General features: G+C 34.9%; 1 protein-coding gene across 5 annotated transcripts in view; it reads left to right on the top strand.

Moving 5' to 3' along the window:
• Positions 1-21292, top strand: part of Add3 (adducin 3) — an 88681-nt gene that overhangs the window by 42418 nt on the left and 24971 nt on the right. For 3 of the 5 annotated variants that reach the window (XM_042689675.1, XM_042689680.1, XM_042689678.1), the window contains exon 2: positions 16569-16792. In XM_042689675.1, coding sequence (XP_042545609.1) covers positions 16598-16792 — 195 coding nt within the window. In that variant the 5' untranslated portion in view covers positions 16569-16597. Of the gene's footprint in view, positions 1-2523; positions 2619-8816; positions 8913-16568; positions 16793-21292 lie in introns of those variants that run through there. The other 2 variants (XM_042689677.1, XM_042689679.1) reach the window with 2 other exon arrangements.

Raw genomic sequence — 21292 nt, 5'->3', positions numbered from 1 at the left:
AGAGACAAGGAAGAGTTACCTCAAAAGAAATTCTGTGGATAGGTACAGACATAGATATATATGAGTACCAGGTGTATGGATACCCAATAATATCTGCACTAACCAAGAAAACCTGGCCTTATTACATAACTAACTGAGAGGAAAGCAGTCGTTTCCAACAGCCTTCACATTTATTTTTTTTTGGTCTGGTCGTGGGGCCTGAACTCTAGGCCTGGGCGCTGTCCCTCAGCTCTTCAGCTCAAGGCTAGTGCTCTACCACTTGAGCCACAGTGCCACTCCCAGCTTTTTTTTTTTTTCTGCTTATGTGGTGCTGAGGAATCGAACCCAGAGCCACATGCATGCAAGGCAAGCGCTCTACCACTGAGCCACCTTCCCAGCCCCAGCCTTCACATTTATAAGGATTTTTTTTAAGGTACTAGGTACACATTGGGCAAGCAGCTGTGTGTGTAGTCAAAAAAGTACTGGTTGGATTTAACATGCTGAGGGCATGTGGATTCTTAAGAATGTCACACCTCCTTTATGCCAGTATATCAGAGTAAATGTTCTTAATACTAAACCTGATGTCACTGGCAGACTTTCCTCTTTATTGGAAGGATGATATTCAGAAGGGAGAATTTTTAAATGTATTTTTCTCTAGTGACCTGGGTGTTTTTATGAGTTTGTAAAGCTCTGGTACTGGAAAGTCCCAAGAAAGCTGAATCTGGATTTCATTTTGTCTCTTCAACTCTGTGTGATCTTGTGCACATTCCTGACATGTTACAAACAGCTTGTGTCTCTGAATGTTCAGTATCAATTTTCAGTGGTGAAAGCCCCAAAAGGAAACAGACTAGTTCTTCCATGCACAAACAGCTGGACAGTTGTGGATGGAATTAATTGCTGATATATATTGGCTGTGTTTTTCTTCTCTTGTCATTTCCTTTGCAGCTGTGAAAGTGAAGTTTGACTTGAAAACAGATATTTCCAACAGTGCAAATACAAAGATGAGATGAGATTCTTCTAATAAATGTCCAACCAGTGCCTTAGAGTTGTTCAGATTAAGTGTGAGATGAGGAAGAGCAAAAGATAGCAGCTGGTGATTTATGATTACATATATGGTTAGAAAAATAATTAAACTAAGCACTTGGACTATGAAAGGAGTGTTTTTGAATGGTTAATTAAGCACATGGCAGGAGTGGCCTCATAATCCAACAAAGGCTATATCAATCAGCACTCCTTTCCTGGGACCCTGAAAGAGAATGTTCTAGGCCCTCTATCAAAAATACTAAATGCCCAATACTGCAGACTGATTTATTCTTTCAGTATGAGGGCATAACATTTGGTAAGAGTAATGTAACAACATTCTTCTCTAAAAATAATATTTTCTTGGTTTTCTCCCAAAACCTTTTTCCATTGCTTGTTTTAAATCCCCTGTAAATAATTACATTTCCTTTTGTACATGCTAGGATATTTTAATCAAAGAAATTTATCTTTGTTTCATGATTATATGAGTCAAATGAAAAATAACTATATCTTTGAATGTACATATACATAAAGTGGTAATATTGGCTAAAATCACTTTAAGCAATTATCAAATGCTTTATGTGAGTTTCAATACTGACAAAGATTTTTAGATAGACTTTGTGCATGTGTTCTATAAAATATTTTGTATGTAAGCTATCAGACTTTAAGATTCTTACCAAATGATTTGAAAGTATTTTTAATATATTTTTATTGTAAAAATACTGTATAAAGGGGTTACAATTACATGAGTGAGGTAATGAGTACATTTCCTATTGAGTATTGTTACCCCCCTCCTTTGTTTTTTCCTCTACCATCCCTTTCCTCTCCACCTCCTCAGCTCCTCCCTCCCCCCCAAGTTGTAAATTCATTCTCAATATAGTGTCTTGTATTGAAAGTACTATTAAAAATGTAAAGTATATAATATGCATATTAGTAATTTTCATTGAAAATTTGTAAGCCAACAGCCCTTGCGTTTGAAGGCAATGGTAATTGTTAGTTGGTAATAAAAATCATTGAACATGGACTTCATCAAACAATAATTCTATAGTTCAAATGACCATTTATTTCATTACTAGAAGCAGAACATTAAGAGAAAAGTAGGTTTGTCTTCATATTTGTCTCCAATAGAGTCCAAAGAAATGTACAGAATGAGGAGTATTTCTGACACTGAGAAATGTATAAACTGCTGTTGCTAAACTTAGAAGTTGGCACTTCCTTTATAGTAGTCTAACTTCCACCTAACATTGTATTGGTTGAACTACAAGAATTATTCTTGTGTTTTATCTATTTATTTTGTACAAAAAAAAGAGAAATGTGTCTATAAGCAGGAAAGCTGATGTACAAACAAGAACTTGCCCTATTTCTTTGAGCAGGATTAACCAATTAATTTTGACTCTGAGGCCCTGGACAATGTTGTGGTGATGTTGATGTGCAGTTTGCACTCACTGAAATCTGCCTGGGTGTGTTGTTTCCCCCAGAGCGGGCTCCACCCTTGCTCCAACCACACCAGTGAGGATATCTTGCTGTTTAAAACAAAGTTCACTTTTAGGGCAGCATTGCATCAGAATTGCCACACAAAAACCAGCTTAAGAAATGTACAGCAGCTTCATTTTTTTTCTGTAAGTAATGGATTGTCTATTGTATTACTGATAACTAGGGGAGAAGCATAGAGAAAATAGATGGTTAATTTGGTACCAGCTTCTAGTAACATGCAGTATTCTTTGGAAGAAACCTGTGGCTTTCTTACTCAACTAATTATTTTCTTTAATTATCTGGGTTTTTTTCTTAAGATTATTTTTAACTGATGATGACATTAATAGTTTACAAGAAGGAAAATACTAGCAGTCTCACAACTGCTAATTTTTAACATAAAAGTGTTTGAGGTAGTGTTTTGCGCTGAGCTTTTTGGACTCTTTTATAACATAATCTGGTAATACTGCATTTCGAGACATCGTGGCATGAACTTTGTGTGTAAGAGTGGGTTCATTGAATTAAAAAAGGCAGCATCTAAAGAGCCTTTATTTCTGTCATAATGATGCTTTGTCCTGTTGCTGTTGAGTATTTGTCAGAAGAGTTGGAGCAGGCTGTAGCCCAAAGTTCTGTTCCATGCCTCGTCAGTTCCTGCAGTTCCGTGACTGTTTTCTCTCTAGAGTTTGTGACATGAATGGTAAGTCAAACTATAGGAGAATTATTGTTCAGTGAGGTCAATGTTCAACAATTTTTTCTTTGCAAAGGAGTCTGATTTTCCCTTCTCACATACTGGGGCTATAACTAGGTTTTAAATGCCTGTGAAATGTTTGATTATTTAGTCCCAAAATGGGCATGTACAGAGAAGGCTGAGTTTTGTGACATTTGTATTGAATGTTGTCTCCCTCTGTTTTGTGTTTATCGTATACTCTTTTAAAGAGTAGATATACCCATCCAGTACAATTTGCACAAGTTGACTTGCATTCAAACGTGAATGTTGAAAATGGCAGGTTTCTGTTCTGATTGCCAGGTGACATTTGTTTCATCCTTTTTGGTCTCAGATTTTCTGAAATTGTTTGCTTTGGTTTCCTCTTTGTAACTTAGTTATAATGTTATTTAGTAATCTTCTAACTTCACAAGTTGGTAAGAATGAAGTACAAATTAGGATCACAGAGAAAAGTTCTAGCCAGGGAATCAAGAGACTGGTTTACTTCTCTGTACTTAGTTAAAATTTAACCTTTTCCAATTTAGAAGGTCCTAAACCTCTTCAAGAAAGTATACATTTAGGGGCTGGGGGTTTAGCTCAGTGGAAGGGCGCCCACCTGGTGCGCCTAAGGCCCTGGGTTCGGGCCTCAGCCCTGGGGGAAAAAAAAGTATACATTTATTTCAGAAACTTTAAAGGAAATGTATTAAAACTAAGAAGTTTAGGTGATTACTCAGAGTTAACTCTTACAAATTGTATAAAAATTAAAGCTTTAATTTAAATAAGTTGTGTATCTGAGGTTTTTTTTTTTATTTTTTTCATGTTTGAGGAGTAAATCTGGCTGTTAATCTTCTCATCCCAAAGCCTCCAGATTAAAATGAAGCCAGTCTCTATTTCCATTACTTGCTCAATGAAGTTTTTAATTATTTAACTTTGGATAAGCAGCTTTCAGACTCTTTTTCAATATAATATATGTTAAATCAAGGTCCAATACAGACATGTACCATTGAGTCTCTGAAATAAGTTCTCCTAGAAAACAGACAAGAAGATGTGTTTCAGCATCCTGGTATTCATTTTGTTCAAGTTTTTTTCAGTTGTTCAAAGGAGTTACAACACGGAAACCTACCCCTGCATATATGTCAGTTTGATCATGTATATATGCATATAGCCCTGTATCTTTTCATGTAGGTATATATTTTAGTCTAACTTTCACATATAAGGGAAAACATGAACCCTTTTTCTCTCAGAGCCTGAGAGAATTTTTTTCCAAGTCCATCCATTTCCCTACAAATAACAATACTCTTCTAGTGGATGAATAAATATGTATATAATCACATTTTTAAAATCTGTTTATTGGTTGTAGGGTTTCTGGGCTGTTTCCATAACTTACTATTGTGAATAATGCTTCAATGATCATATGTCTCCAGGTGTCCTGACTTGCAATCTTCTGATTAAATTCCTAAGAATGGCATTACTGGATTATAATGTAGTTTTGTGTTTAATTTAGTTTAGTTTTTGTTGGTTGGAAGGCTTGAACTCAATGCTTGGACGCCGTCTCTGAGCTTTTTTGTTCAAGGGTAGTAGTCTACCACTTTGAGCTGCAGTGCCACTTCCGGTTTTCTCTTGTTAACTGGAGATGAGTCTCATGGACTTTCCTGCCAGGCTGGCTTTGAACCATGATCCTCAGATCTCAGCCTCCTGAGTAGCTAGGATTACAGCTGTGAGTGAGCCACTGATGCCTGGCAAGAAATTTGTTTACCTTTTTAGGTGGGTGTGGGTTCAGTCATAGGGCTTAAACTCAGGGCCTGGGCACTGTTGTTGTTTATTTAATGTATCTAAATACTGCCTTTCATTGTGATTATACTAGAAACATTCCCAACAGCAGTGTATTAGGGTTCTTTTTCCCCTATATCTTTGTTAGTATTTGTTGTTCATATTCTTGAAGATGGCCATTCTAAGTAGAGTGAATAGAATGGTTTTTTATTTTGCATTTCCTTTATGGCCAGGGATGTTGAACATTTATTTCTTCATATATTTTTGGGTCATTTGTATTTCTTCTGAGAAGTGTCTGTTTATCTCCTTTGCCCATTTATTAATTGAGCTATTGATTCTTTAGGGTTTTAATTTTTTAGCCCGGGTATATTCTGTTACTAGACCCTTTGTTAGTATATAGCTGTTAGGTTTTAAAGAAGAGAATGCTGAGTAAGAACCACACCACCCACATGGTATTCAGGTAAGGGGTAGGTTTATTCATCGTTCTGGCTGGCACCAGGCCATGTTAGCACTCTAGGCGTCTGGGAAAGGCCTGGGAAAGAGAGCATCTGGCCCTGGTCTAGGCCTTATCTAGGGTAGAGGCGGGAAAAGGTGTGGCCACATCGAATCCAGATGTGACCTCAGCAGATGCAGATGTGACCTCTTCCAAGTGTGCCAGTTGCCTAGGTAATGCAGGTACTGGGTGGAGACTGCTTCCAGGAGGGTGGAGTCTGCTTGCCAGCCAGGAGCAGACCTTACAATAGCTAGCAAAGATTTCTGCTTCTGGGGGGGGTCTTTAGCTTAGTGACTATATCCCTCACTGTGCAGAAGCATTACAGCTTGATGTCATCCCATTTGTCAACTCTCATATTTGCTGAGCCTCTGGAATTTTATTCAGGAAGTTCCTGCCTATACCAATAAATTCTATTTTTTTTCCTCTACTATTTTCTCTAGTAGTTTCAGAGTTTTTAGGTCTTAAAGTCATTGATCCACTTTGAGTGGATGAATTAGTACGGGATGAGAGACAGGGATCCAATTTCAGAAATCTGCAGGTGGGTATCTCTTTTTCCCACCATTATTTGTTGAAAAGGCTATTCTTTGTTCTAACGTGTATTCTTGACTCCTTTGTAAAAAAAAAAAAAAAAAATCAGATGGCTATAGGTGTGTGTGTAGGTTCATTTCTAGATCTTCTAATCTGTTCTGTTGGTCTTAAGATCTGTTTTTATGCCAGTACCAAATAGTTTTTGTTATTATGACTTTGTAGTGTAATTTAATTTGAAGCCTGGAATGTGATACCTCCTTCATTGTTTGGGGGTTTGTTTTATCTTGTTTTTTGTCAGAATTGCTTTGGCTATTCAAGTCCTTTTGTTCTTCCATATGAACTTTTAAATTGATTCTCATCTCTGGAGAATTATATTGGTATTTTGATGAATAATATTGCATTTAATTTGTAAATCACCTTTGGCAGAATGGCCATTTTCATGGTATTCTGCCAATCCATGAATATGGGAGATGTTTCCATCTCCTGGTGCTGTCTTCAATTACTTTCTTCTAAACTTGATAAATTTCATTGTAGAAGTCATTCATCTTGTTAGTTAAAGTTGATTCCTAGGGGTTTGGTTGTGTTTCTTTGTTTCATTTTGATTTGATTTTTGTTTGTTTGTTTTGTGTTGGGTTAGGGCCTGGTATTATCCCTGAACTTTTTATCATCTTTAGTTGTACAAAGGCGTTAACCATTCAACAGATCCATTTATGAATACAATGCATCTTGATTAATATTACTCCTTTCATGTTCTTCCCCACCTCTCTCATCCCTACCCCTCCTTTTTGTTTTTTGTTTTTGTTTTTGTTTTGAGCCTATTATGAATGGAACTAGTCTACCTCTCCATCTGCCTATTTGGGGTATCACAGAAAAGCTACTGATTTTTGTGTTTTTTTTTTAATCCTCTACTTTGTTGAAGGTGCTTATCATCTCTAGGAATTCTGACATTGTTGCCCTTTTTTTTGATAGTCTTTCTGATAGCCATTCTGACTAGTGTGAGATGAAATTATATTTTCATCTACAATTGGAAAGCAAGTGGGTTTTGATTTACATTCCTGTAGTGGCTAAAGTCTTTTTTTTTTTTTTTTTACAAATTCTCTCTTTCTGTTTTTCTCTTTTATTTATTTATTTTATTTTTTGTTGGTCGTGGAGCTTGAACTCTGGGCCTGGGTACTGTCCCTCAGCTCTTCAGCTCAAGGCTAGCATTCTTACCACTTGAGTCACAGCGCCACTTCCATGGACCGCTTTTCATGTTTTGACTTATTTGAACTTCTTTTGAAAAAGTGTTTGTTCAATTCATTTGAGCATTTTTTGATTGATATTTCTTTTGGTGTTAAAATTTTTAGCTTTTAAAATATTCTGGATATGAAGCACCTGTTGGCAATTTGTCCCATTTTATAAACTGTCCTCTTTACGCTGATAATTATTTCCTATGCAGAAGTTTTCTAATTTTATGTACTTGGATTTATAGATTCTTGCTTGTGTTTCCTAAGCTATTGTGGTCCCATTCAGAAAGTCATTGTGTGAGGCATGTGCTTCTCCTGTGTTTCAGTAGTTTCAAAGTTTCAAGTCTTACATTAAAATTTTGTATCCTTTTTGAATTGGTAAGAGATGTAATCTAGCTTCCCTCTTCTACATGCAGATATCCAGTCTTTCTAGGACCATTGCTTGAAAAGGCTGTCTTTTTTTCAGTGTATGTTTTCAGCACCTTGTCAAGAATCAAGTGCCTAAAGCTATATGAATCTGTTTATGTTCTTTGTTACCCAAGCTCTTCTCATTTATAGTCACACAAAAGAAGCTTCTAATCTGCCACCTTACCCAGAAGGCCTACCTCATTCTAAGAGAATGTTTAATACCAAACAGTACTTCAGTAAGTATGGATATGTATCATTGCTTTTTTGATGACAATCTGGATTATTTTCAAGTTTATTTCCATGCCCATTCTACCAAATATACTTTTGCTTTCAGTCCTATTTTAGGACAGAACCCAGGAGGCAAAGGCTCTTGGGATGATAGAGCTGTGTGGAAATGGGGATCTTTCTCACCTTTATCTGATTAGGCCATGCATAGTAGGCCTCAGTGTTATAGTCATGGTTAGTGGGTGGATAAGAACTTCTCTGGAAGGGAATATTGCTCAGTACAATAGTGAAAGAATGTTGGTTTCAAAGTCAGGCAACTTGAGTTGCCTGTGTGATAGTATTGTAAGCAGGTCATCTAACCTTGATCCTCAGTTTACTATTTACAGCGTAGATTTTGAAATAGATTAATTCTGATGTTCCTTTCAGCTGAACATTTATATAGTATTTTTGTGAGAATATTTAAGCTATATAACCCAAATTATATGAAATTTATGTTGTTTAAATTAAGAGCATATGGCATGGTCTGCAATTTATTTAACCTTTATTTTACAGAAACTAACATTTAAAAAAAATAATACTCAACAGTATAAAACACAGTCCAAGAAATAAAAGTTACTGTTTTGTTCAGGCTTAAATACTTCAGGAGAAAATTGTGATGTTTGCTTTTAAAATGGATCCTTGTAATTTTCAGAGTCTAGGCTATTCAGTGCTAATCCTAAGGCTTTGAAATTTGGCTGTAACTTTTGTGTTTAAAATATTTTCATAGTTTAGCTCTCTAATCCATTTCTTGTTTCTTTGAATGCTGAAATTGATATTACTTGACATTCTGAGGACTAAGCAGCCTTAGAAATGACTTGTACCCTTTATCCTGCCAGAAGAGTTATAAAGTTACACAGCAAAGTTATAAAGTAACAAAAGAAGGAATTTTTGCTGAATCATAGATTGCATGTTTGGCATTACCTTTTTCACAATTTTAATCTCAAAATTTAGTCAAATGACAGCTGTCCTAAAAGCAAGTGGCATGAGAACGTCATTATTTGCATTTTGTGATTATAACTGGAATATAAAAAGACATTTTCTTGGCCTGGAGGTAGGTGAGGTCTGTGTGTTTGTGTGCTGATTACCTAGTTTCTTGACAGAAGACTTGACAGACCTTAAATAAGTACACTTCTTTTAAAAAATCTGAGATTATCTGTTTTTAAAAATAATACTAGATAATGGCATTTCATGTTAATGTACATACAAATTATGTGACATTTGGTTCCATTTAGCATAAGGTATTATTCAAGGCCTAGAAACCAGGCATTAAATGGACCAGAGTACCAAGGTGACTGAGAGATTATCATTGGAATCTCTTAAAGTAACTTACTAATTTTTTCATTTGTTGGGAGTTTTCTAATACCCACCAGTGAAAGGAAGTTGGCAGAAAAAGTTCTTTAAATTCGAGTCTGTAAAAATAAGGAAAACAATGTAAACTTTCAGTGTTTTAACAGGAGTCTTAAATGTCTTGTTGGGGCAGTTATCAATTGCTATAAGATTCTTCTGTATATAAATCAATGTTACATACTTGGAGAAGTAACTGTGCCTCAATTTTTGCCTACTAAAATGTTAGAGATAAAAGCCTTTTAAAATTACTGTTCTTCATATATTGATGCTTTTCAACAATGGCTTTATGAAACTAAGCTTGGAAGTGGTCTTATATTGTTTTGGTGGCACCTATTGATAGTTTCTTTGTCAAACTACACCATCCATTGTAGCATTTACAACTAAGGAAATTCTCCATAGTTAGCAATATACAGGATGCTCCTATCTACAGGATGTTGAATGAACAAACTTTGTCTGAAACATTTGAAGCCATTTTAAGAAAACATTCCTGTGATAGCAAAATCAGGCAAATTGCAGGTTGAGTTGAAGGAAAAAGCTATTTTAAATGATGGTGGGGGGGGGGGGGGAGGATTTTTCTCATCTTACTCTGATGTCTTACACATTCCCAAAAGGAATTGCTGTTTCTGTTTTGTAGCTCTGTGTTTGGTTAGAGTCCTGTGACACACAGTGGGAATTCATTTCCTATCAGGAAATGCTGATTTTCAATGTATTATCTTGTTGAGGCAACCACAGTGAACAATGGGCTATTAACGTTTTAGAACAACAAGTGTCATAACTAAGCCAATATTTGCTTTGTTTTGAGTATTACTCTAAAGAAAAGTTTTGATTGGGCTTCAGAATACATTGGACTATCAATAGCTGCTAGATACAAAAACCATTATAATTTAAAAGATTGGAGAGAAAAGTGCAGAACTTTTTCAGCCTTTCTCACTTCCTGTGCATAGAGACATTATGGGTTATTTCAAGCCCATCTTGAGGTATGAAAAATGTTCATTTAAAAGCCTATTTTGAGCATTGAGAACCATTCCACGAAATTTATATAAAGAAAAAAGCTTAAAACTAAGGTTCCTCTTTGAAATATTAAACCCTTTTGTGAACTGCCATATTCAGTATTTATATTTTAAAATATATTTGGTAATGCTGTTTATTTGGGAGTTGGTAACTATTTTAAAGCTCCATTATTTTCATAGAGCTATAAACTAGGAAAGTCCAAATGAATGGATGGTCAGTTAATACCAAGTCACTACTGTATATGACAAGAATGTAATAAAATTTCAGAGCTGAAAGGGAATACTAGAGAACATGTGGCCAAACCTTATTTTGTATGTGAAGAAATTTGGATCTTTACCTTTGTAATTTTACCTCACTATCTTAATCCAAACTCTTTCTATCAGTAATACTCAACTATTGGAAATCATTATGTATATGTGTATATATGATAAATACATATACTACCTTCTGGAAGTTGTCATAAACTGCTTTACACTGCCAGTAACTTTTTCAAATAGTCAGGTCCTACTTCTGTACTAGGATTAAATTAGAAAATTCTTAAAGAAGTGGACCTGTGCCTCTTGTTTCTTTATACCCTTTCCCTGACAACTAATTAATGTTGGCTGGTTAAATCAGAGTGTTTTTGGTTTTTGGAAGATTACATTTTGTAGTATTATTTATATCTTGTCTTAGAACATAGCAGTAAGTATAGATTTATTTATTGTACCTTCACCCTTTTCTTTTTTCTTTTTCTTTGTCTTTTCTTTCTTTCTTTCTTTCTTTTTTTTTTTTAGTGTTTCTTTACCCTGGTAAAGGCATTTCAAATAGAGGTTAAAATAGTATGAGACTCTATGCTTTTGAATTGCAACCAAGGACCCTGGAGTTGTTAGCACTCATACTATCTTTTAGATATTTAAAATAACCTTTTCAAGAAACTGAGCTCTGAGGATCACAATTTGAAGCCAGCCCAGCCAGGAAAGTCTGTGAGACTCTCATCTCCAGTTAACCACCCCAAAACCTGAAGTGGAACTGTGACTCAAGTGGTAGAGTGTTAGCCTTGAGCACAAAAAGCTCAGGGACAATGCCCAGGCCTTGAGTTCAAGCCCAACAAATGACAAAATTAAATAAATAACCCTGTCAGCTCTTTGCAAGGCTATCGAACTATTCCTTGACAATAGATACTGAGTAGATTGAAAAAAATTTTCCAAACTCTAGAATTACTTACGTTTCTGCTCTCTATGAAGGTACTTTACATTTGACAATAAAGTACTTTATGTAGGCTTTAAGTCAGGCTAAATAGGCACTATAGAACTAAGCTGTGAGTCTAGTCTTTGTGAGCCTCAGAAGAACAAGAATCCGACTTCATGCCTGAATTTAAAATATAGCAAGCAATTTAAGTGGACTCTTCAGTGTGAGTGGGCATAGAAAAGCTCAGTCATAAAGCTTACTCTCTAGTAAATCACCTTGTAAGCTTGAAAGAAAACCATTCTCATTATTTAAAATATTATACATTGATTTAAATTCTTAGGAAATAACATCCTGTTACTGTTTAATGTGTTGTTAGCCCTAAATGCATATCTACAGACTCCTTAAAATCAAGAAATTGAAGCTTGAGGTATTTGTTTTCAAAAAAGTTTAAAATTTTATTTACTGTACAGTAACTTCTAAAAATGAATTTATTACCAAAATCTTTCTTTAAAGGAAACATTTTTAGTGCAGTTCAAATTTAGATCTTTCTTACATTGACAGATCATATAGTCTACATTCCATATTATATACATCTAGATGATGTGAAAAATGTAAAGTAAGATAAATTGAGTGACTTGGGCAAGGTATATTCTCTTTTGAAATTTGTTTCATCATATGGAAAAAGGACCAAGTATAATAAATCAGTATCTTATATCATATTTTTTTAGCTCTGACATCTTTAAATCCAAGGATATTCTCTTTTTTTTTAGACAGACTTTATTTAAGATATAAATGTTAGTGGCGCCTGTAGCTCAAATGGTAGAGCGCTAGCCTTGAGCTGAAGAGCTGAGGGACAGCAACCAGGCCCAGAGTTCAAGCCCCACGACCGACCAAAAAAAAAAAAAAAAGATATAAATGTTATATTCTTTGTGCTTTTAAAATCTGTGTTTCTGTTGCTTTTATAAATGTTTCCACAAATTAAAGGATTAATCAATTTAATGTTTTTTTTTTCTCTCGAATTCAATATTATACTATTTAGATCTTCTGAATTTTCTTATTTAGAGCTAAGGTCACAAACATTGGTTAAAATTTTGAATAGTCATCTTTTATCTACTCATTATTTCTAGTCTTCTTATCTCTACAAGTCAGAAAAGAATCTTGATCATTTTCTCTTACGTGAATTAACTCTAGGTATCATAAGCATGAGCACATTCTTATTCGTTTCAGCTAAACCCCACTTTTCAAAGTTAAATCCTGTTTTTCAGAGCTCTTTAAATGAACCAACAAGCTTGTTAAGGCAGTTAATATTCTGGATGAATGATGAAGATACAGAGGAATCCTTTCCCTTTTATAAAAGCTCATTATCACTAATGGTTTAGATTATACTTTATAGATGATTTAATTGGTAACAAGGGGATTTTTAATTTATTATTGGTTTGATGGTGAAATTCCTGAATGTCAAGCCCTAGGTTTCATTCTTTTAAGTTCATGTTAACCTCATTATAAAGATACTTGGAGTTTGCAAGCTCTTATCTCCATGTCATGATTGTATGGCTGACTTGGGAGATGCAGATCACTTAGCATCTGGGGACCATTTGTATAACATGTCATATTAGACTTTAGATCTAAAGGATAATTTGGTGGAGGAAGGCAGGTTTTGGAAAAGAAAAAAAAAACCTTTTGTAACACAAATTTCTGAGGCTCATACATACATCTTTTTTTGTGGACTTCCATTTAAAATATTACTAGCTTTTTAAAGTCCAGGTTATAACCAAAAAGCATTCTTGAAAGTAATTTTCAGATACCATTTCCTTGTGCTAAAATAAGTGGCATTTTCATGGCTCCATATTAGAAAAACAGATCAAGTTGTGATTATCTTGAAAGCCTCTTACCAGACAAAATAGGAAGATGGACATATCCTTAAATCACACTTCTTTGAATTATATTGAATTACATATAATTTTGGGATTGACTTTTGTAGCTGTATTTTATAAATAATAACTGAAATATTAGAACAAAATAAACTTACGGGACTTAGTCACACCCTAGATTTTTAAATATTCCTATTTTTTTTCTCCACTTTTAGTATTTTTTTTTTTTTTTTTGGTCGTTCGTGTGATTTGAACTCTGGGCTTGGGCACTGTCCCTGTACTCTTCAGCTCAAGGCAAGCGCTCTACCGCTTGAGCCACAGCACCACTTCCAGTTTCCTAGTGGTTTATTGGAGATAAGAGTCTCACAGATTTTCCTGGCCGGGCTGGCTTTGAACTGTGATCCTCACATCCTAGCCTCCTCAGTAGCTAGCATTACAGGCATGAGCCACCGGCGCCCGGCAAATACAATTTTTTACCTAGGACATAAAGTCATTTTCTTGATAGCCTATACAAAAAAGATACAGCTGTTGTCTGTCAGGTTAACAAATACAGCTTCCAAAATATTGATCTGTGCCCATGTGAACTTTTCAGGTGGACTTCACCTAATTTAAAGGCCTTTTCCCTTTTAGTTCCTTATTGCTTGGAACTCAAAATGTTATATAATGTCCTGTGACACCGTTTATCATTTCCTCCCTTACCAAGCTGCCTTACTATTGGGAAAAAAAAGTACTTAAGATGAAGGGTTCTGAAACAGTGACATGGTATAATGGAGACAGACATGGTCTAGGAGAACTTGGATCAACCATGATAGGGTTAGATTTATAATCTTAGGAATATCTCTTTATTAAGACCTCTTCAAAGTGGCACTGTGGCTCATGCGGTAGAGTGTTCACCTTGAGCCGAAGAGCGCAGGGACAGCACCCAAGCCCAAAGTTCAAGCACCACGACCGACCCCCAAAAAACAAACAAACAAACAAAAAACCCTCTTCATTAGTTATCTAATGTAGAAAACCAGAAATCTGGATTAATGTTCTCTGATCCAAAAACTAGTTTTATAGTTAATTTTTTTCTCAAAGCCTTTAAATAATGTTAGTGAAAAATCAGAAATTGACATATTAGTAAATATTAATAGGTACTTTCCAATGTTTAATAACTTCGTTACTTAAAAGAAAACTTTTCCCCCAGTGTCAGAAGGCTGAGATCTCAGAATCGTGGTTCAAAGCCAGCCCAGGCAGAAATGTCCATGAGACTCTTAGATCCAATAAAACTACCAGAAAACCGGAAGTGGCACTGTGGCTTAAGTGGTAGAGTGCTTTCCTTGAGCTGAAGAGCTAAGGGACAGCACCCAGGCCCAGAGTTCAAGCCCTGTGATCAAAAAAAAAGAAAAAGAAAAAAGTAAAGGAAATTTTGTTCCCTCAATATTTTGGTCAAACCACCATTTACAGCTCTCTTAATCATATATCTAGTTGTACATTGTAGTTAGATGGAACACTAAGTCCATTAATAAATCCTAAAATTTTAGTCCTTCCTGTACCCTTATTTCTCAGTCAGTGGTGTTTATACAATATAAACATAAATGTGTTATGATGGGCCTGTTTTATTTCTTGGAAGTAAAATTTGGACATATGGCAGTCTGAAAGAAGTGAAAATATAATAAATATTATTATGATTTTTATATCAATATATGATACTTGAGATTTCACTTTTATAAAAATTACAACTCTTCTGAGTATAGTTTTCTCTCATCTGTAAAATGTGGCCCTTGAATCTGACATATTACAAGAATAAAGTGCAACTTCAGTAGACATTATAATACTGAAATCCCAGTGATTGTAGGATAATTAAACTTCCTCCGTTTGAGCATTTAGATGTGCCATTTATATGCTCAATGTTGGATTTGTTTCTGTTTTTCTTGACTTTTATCTATGTCTACTTCAGTTTTCCATAGCTGTCAATCTCTGTGTCAATTACAAAATTTTGGCTAGCAGTAGAAGATAGTGCATGTCTTTTAGAACTTGAATAAGAACTTAAAATTCCATCTAAGCTATTTTTCTACAACTTTAAAAACCTTCACAATTTTATAGTAACTTCCATGAAGAAAATCTCTAACCTAGTAAACAGGACTTGTTTTCTTTTAAACAGATGTATTGCTTTGATGTTTTATTATATCTGATTATTATTTTAAGTGTGAACAATAGGCCTGGTACTGGAAAGTACAGCCATGTCTTTGCTTACTCCAGAGAAAGCTATTAAAACTGGCAAGAATTTTAAGTTCGAAATGACATTTTATAACATTTCTAATGTAGATATAATATAAACCAGGTTGGTTTGGGAAGGAGTTAAGATGTAGTGAAAGAATCCAATCAACCTCATTTATGGAACACCCAGCCACTGTGGGGATTATACAAAAGGTCTCCATTTCCAGATGTGCAAGGTGTTCAGGAGCTTCTCATGTGGGATTTACAGCTTTATTGAGATGTAACTCACATACCATACAATTTTCCATTTAAAGTATACTCTTCAGTGGTTGGGTGTGTTTTTTTTGGGGGGGGGGGGGGGACACAGGGGAGCTCACCTGGGTGGTGCTGTCCCAGAGCTTCTTTTTGCTCAAGGCCAGCACTCTACCACTTGAGCTCTGTTTCCAGCTTTTGGTTGGTGATAGGGGGAGGGAAAGGAGAGTAGTTAACTAGAGATAAGTCTCACAGACTTTCCTGTCCCAGCTGGCTTCAAACTGTGATCCTTACATTTTAGCCTGCTGAATAGCTAGGATTACAGATGTGAGCCAGTGCCTAGTTGTGTGTGTGTGTGTGTGTGTGTGTGTGTGTGTGTGTGTATGCCAGTAGTGAGCCAGTGCCTAGTTGTGTGTGTGTGTGTGCCAGTAGTGAGCCAGTGCCTAGTTGTGTGTGTGTGTGTGTACATGCCAGTAGTGAGCCAGTGCCTAGTTTGTGTGTGTGTGTGTGTGTACATGCCAGTAGTAGAGCTTAGGCCTGGATACTGTCCCTTAGCTTTCTCGCTGCCTCTCTATCACTTAAGCAGAGCAGTCAGAGCTCTACTTCCAGCTTTTTGCTAGTTATTTGGAGATCAAGAATTTCACAGACTTTCCTAAACTGGCATTGAACCACAATTCCTAGATCTCATCCTCCTAGGATTAGGGGCAGGAGGGTCGCAGGGGTGCCTGGCCTAGAAGCTACTTTTATAAAGATAAGTTACACATGTTACTCTGATCAGCAAATTTAAAAGAATTCTTCATGACTTCTTTGAAATTTGAGTTTAAAATGAATATCCTCCTGTCTTTGTGTTTATTATGTAGAGAATAAGGGGAATCCACGCACTTGAAACATGAGTTCAGATACCAGTGAAGGTGTGATCACTACTCCTCCTCCTCCCAGCATGCCTCACAAAGAGAGATACTTTGATCGAATTAATGAAAATGACCCAGAATACATACGAGAGAGGAACATGTCTCCTGATCTACGACAAGACTTCAATATGATGGAGCAGAGGAAACGAGTTACTCAGATTCTTGAGAGTCCTGTGAGTTGAAATAATTATAAACCTATAATTTTTCTATGGAAACTTGGTTATGAAGTGGGAGCTACCTGCAACTACGTGGGTTAAAATAAAAAAGTGAGTGAACTATTTGCTTAATGGGTAAATTGGTACCTAATTTATATATTTGCTTTGCAAAGATTTATAACATTTATGTTAAATAATATTCATCTTTGTGTGTTTTCTGGATATAATGTTTCATTAAAGAAGATAGTTTCACTGAACTTAAGGATACCCAATTCAGATTGATATCTATGAAAGGAAGAAAGGCTTAAATCATAGAAACCAAGAACTAAGGCATATTCCATGGGCGTATTTTCTTCTTTCTTTGAGTAGCTTTTTACTCTGAGAAGCTTAGAAAAACAAAGATTTTGGATTTGCCATCAGATTCTTAGTTCCACTGTCTGAATTATCCTTCTTTTCCTGAAAGGTAGTCTGTTTTCAGACTCATTTTTCTCTGCAGTTCTCTCTGCCTACTTCTTATAGAGGGTTTTAGAAGTCCAAAGTCTTTGTAATGATCTGCCTTCTTCTTATATAGGGTTTTAAAAGTCCAAAGTCTTCTTTTTTCTTTTGTAATGACTTTGTTCTTTTCAGCCCAACTTTTCAGTGTGCCTGTCAATAAAATTCTCTTTAAAATTTTGTAGATCTGCTATAAATTTTGGAGCTATTTTATTAGACAAATCTGTAACCAGTAAAGATTAATATAAAAATATTGCTAGTTCATGTTCATAAGTTACAAATTTAGGCCATCTATTTAAAATCTCAATTATTTGAAAAGAAAGAAAATCAGGAACTAGTAAAAGCAAAGTGCATTTTTTATTAAACAGTTACTGTGTGACAGGAACCTATTACACATATATGATGATCCCTATTTTACAGATGAATAAACTGAACCTTAGACACATTAAATAACTTGCTAAATGTTTTGCAGCTTTGTTAAATGATAGGGTTCGAATTTTAACTCCAGAACACAGTCTTTTTTTTTTTTTTTTAAGGTGAGTTTGGAACATTTATTAACTTTGTTTTAACATTAATTTAACTTTAAGTTAATATAATGTCACTTTAAATACTTGCTGTGTTTTTTTTAATTGTGAAAATACTGTATAGAAGGGTTACAATTACATGGGTAAGATAATGAGCACATTTCTTATCAAGCATTGTAGTCTCCTCCTTTGTTTCCCCTTCCCATCCCTTCATATCTTCCCCCCTTTCCCCCCCACAAAAGTCAGAACACACATTCTCAACCACTTATATTATTCAATAACAGTGACAAAAATTTTATATTCATCAAATTCTGTTACTCAAGTTAATTCAACAGACCCCATGAAGAGTTTCTCATCACAAGACACTTTTATTTCAATACAAATTTGGATAACAAAATATTTTATACTTTGACCTTAAAAATAAAAGTAAAAGCTGTGGGCACCCATGGCTCATATGTGTAATCCTAGCTACTCAAGAGGCTGAGATCTGAGGATCGTGGTTTAAAGCCAGCACGGGCAGGAAAGGCTGTGAGACTCTTATCTCAAATAAACCACTCAGAAAACTGGAAGTGGTGCTAGTGTTAGAGTGCTAACCTTGAGCTGAAGAGCTGAGGGACAGCGCCCATGCCCAGAGTTCAAGCCCCATGACCGACCAAAAAAAAAAAAAGTAAAAATTAATTTGTCTTATTGGCCCCTCCGCAAGAAGTATTACTTATTCTTTCTATTAATCACAGCTCTTTTCATGTTAAAATTCTTATAAAAGAATTTTCTTAGAAATCAAGCACTAGTCTAGCTTAAGATTATGGATTCCGTAGACAGAATTCATAAATTGTCTTTGATCAATGTATTCTTCTCTTCTAATGCCTGTGGAGACCCTAGATTATAATTTACCACCTTTTCTCTAAATGAATTATTCAGGACAAGCTGTTGGAATTATATGATGGTTAATCAAAGTTAAAAATTATATAACTGGAAGCAAATATTGAACATAGTAGAAGTTTAGCAAAATGTGAATAACTTGAGTGGACTTCGAATATTCAAGCACTCTAGTATGATTCAACAAGCTTCTACTGAACTTCACTGCTTCAAATGGAAAATGGCTGGTGGATTTCTTATACCTTACCACAATAGGAAATGATCTGTCTTGTTGACACATCTGCAGTATAATTCAGAAAAAAGAAGACAACAGGAATATATAGGCATAGGAAGTATTCGTCAGCCATTTGACACACTAGCATTTTAAGTACCAGAACAATATTTAATGCCATAAACTTATTTCAAAAGTAAGGGGGACTTCAAGTTATAAACATTTTAAGATATAATTGTAATTAAGGCCTAAGTGATACATGCCTTAATTAGAACATTAGTCAAAATTTTGCCTTGTGATGGTTAAAATGTGTTTGTGACTTTTAAGTATGACTATCCCACAATACTGTGAAATTTATATAATCACTTAATCTCAATAAAAAATTATTTTAAAAAATTAGTCAAAATCAACATGATCACTTTGGCCACTTACAAAGTTTAAGATATAAATATTCTTTAATAACTCTGTTTTTATTTTTATTATATGCCAGCTTCAGGAAAAGTTCTATTCTAACCTGTAACTTCATATTTAGATTTGAATACAGAAGAAAGACCATCCTGAAGAAAATTTGGTTTATTTGTTTTTTCTCCTTTCAACAGGGCCAGTCGTAATGTATTTCCAAATGAATACATTTCTTAATGGAGAAATTCTAAGTAAGTTTGTTATGCTCCTAATCCCACTTTAGGAGAGATCTAATAACACTATTGCAGAGTGCCTTGGGAGCAGCAAGCTTATAATCCTTTTTTTTTTCTTTTTGCCCCAATTTTCTTCTCTAGTAGTTATGAAATAGAGCATCCAGATTTGATACCTAAAATTTATTTCTGATATTGATCAGTATTATTCAAATTTCCTATGGTAGACATTAAAATATGACTGATTTTTTAAAAATTTTATTAGCTGAAATAATTGCGTCAGGTTAGCTTATTTTTATCAAATTGGCCCTCTTTCTGTGACTTTCTCCTGAAAATTCTGATCTTAGATAGAGAGTTTAAGACTTGAAGTTTATCGTACCTTATGAATTCAAAGTTGATAACCTCACTCAGCATTGAACAAAATATATAAAATGAAAGGATGAAAGATTCAAATAAGGCTTTTGAGGCATCTTGCCTCCAACCTAAAACATTTTTTCACATACAGAATTTTTATTATGGAAGTGGCGTTGTGGCTCAAGTGGCAGAGCACTCACCTTGATCTGAAGAGCTGAGGGACAGCACTCAGGCCCAGAGTTCAAGCCCATGACTGACAAAAAAAAGAATTATTGTTATATATTATTATCATTTGTATTATATTTTTATATTTTACTATATGTCTTATGAGAGAACTTTGCTTAAATTGTAATACCCTGGGGACAAGCTTAAGTTTTCAAGTAGGATTTTGAGTTGAAATATTAAATAACTTTAAATTTTTATAACATTTAATGAATATGAATTTATAAAATAATTTCTCCCAATAGATGATGGACAGTTGTTGCTTAATTATTGTACAGGAGAAATTTTTCATTTGCATGCACTTAAAAGACTTTTCTAACAACTTACAGAATGAATTTTTTATCATTCAGTCAAGATTGCAACCACATTTTTTTATTTTCTTTATAGCTAGGAAAATTAAAAAAGGAACACCAGCTTATTTCATTAATTGAATTTAAGTATACACAGAAAAATTTGGAAATGTAAAAGATATAGTGTCAGTCATCAAATATTACATGTAGAACAAATAGATTATCAATGGCAATTATATGACAGATATCCTAAGTGTATTCAGTAAAATGTGAAACAAGTTCATAATTGGATGTGTAAGAGAAGAAATGTGGTTACGCCTCCTAACTGGAGTAATTAAGAGAAACTTCAAAAAGAAGTGGTATTTAAGACAAGTGTTAAAAGGAGGAAGGAGAACAGTAGAAGCCATTGCCTTCGTTATATTAAATAGAATGAACGAGCAGAGAGAAGTACTGGTTGTGATTAACAAATGCTGGACACTGGTGGCTCATACCTATAATCTTAGCCACTCAGGAGGCTGAGATCTGAGGACCACGGTTTAAAGCCAGCCTAGGAAGGAAAGTCTGTGAGACTCTTATCTCCAGTTAACCACCAGAAAACCAGAAATGGTGCTGTAGCTCAAAGTAGTAGAGTGCTAATCTTGAACAAAAATTGCTCAGGGACAACCCTTAGGTCCCAAGTTCAAGCCGCACAACTGACCAAAAAAAAAAAAAAAAAAGAATGCTGGGTAACTTTGTAGGGCAGAAAGGCATGGGGTAATAATGGTGATAAAACCTCAAAATTATGTAACAAAGGTGATAGAGACCCCTAATGCTAAATTATTTTGATCTAATTAAGGCTCAACCCATTTTCCCATTATTTTTCAGTTTAAATTTTGTATTAAAATACATAAAGCTGGTAGCTCTGGTAGCTCACACCT

This window comes from Dipodomys spectabilis, unplaced genomic scaffold (genome assembly GCF_019054845.1).
Source record: "Dipodomys spectabilis isolate Male_0828 unplaced genomic scaffold, ASM1905484v1 ptg000125l, whole genome shotgun sequence".
NCBI lineage: Eukaryota > Metazoa > Chordata > Mammalia > Rodentia > Heteromyidae > Dipodomys > Dipodomys spectabilis.
This window is presented reverse-complemented; position numbering and strand designations above follow the sequence as displayed.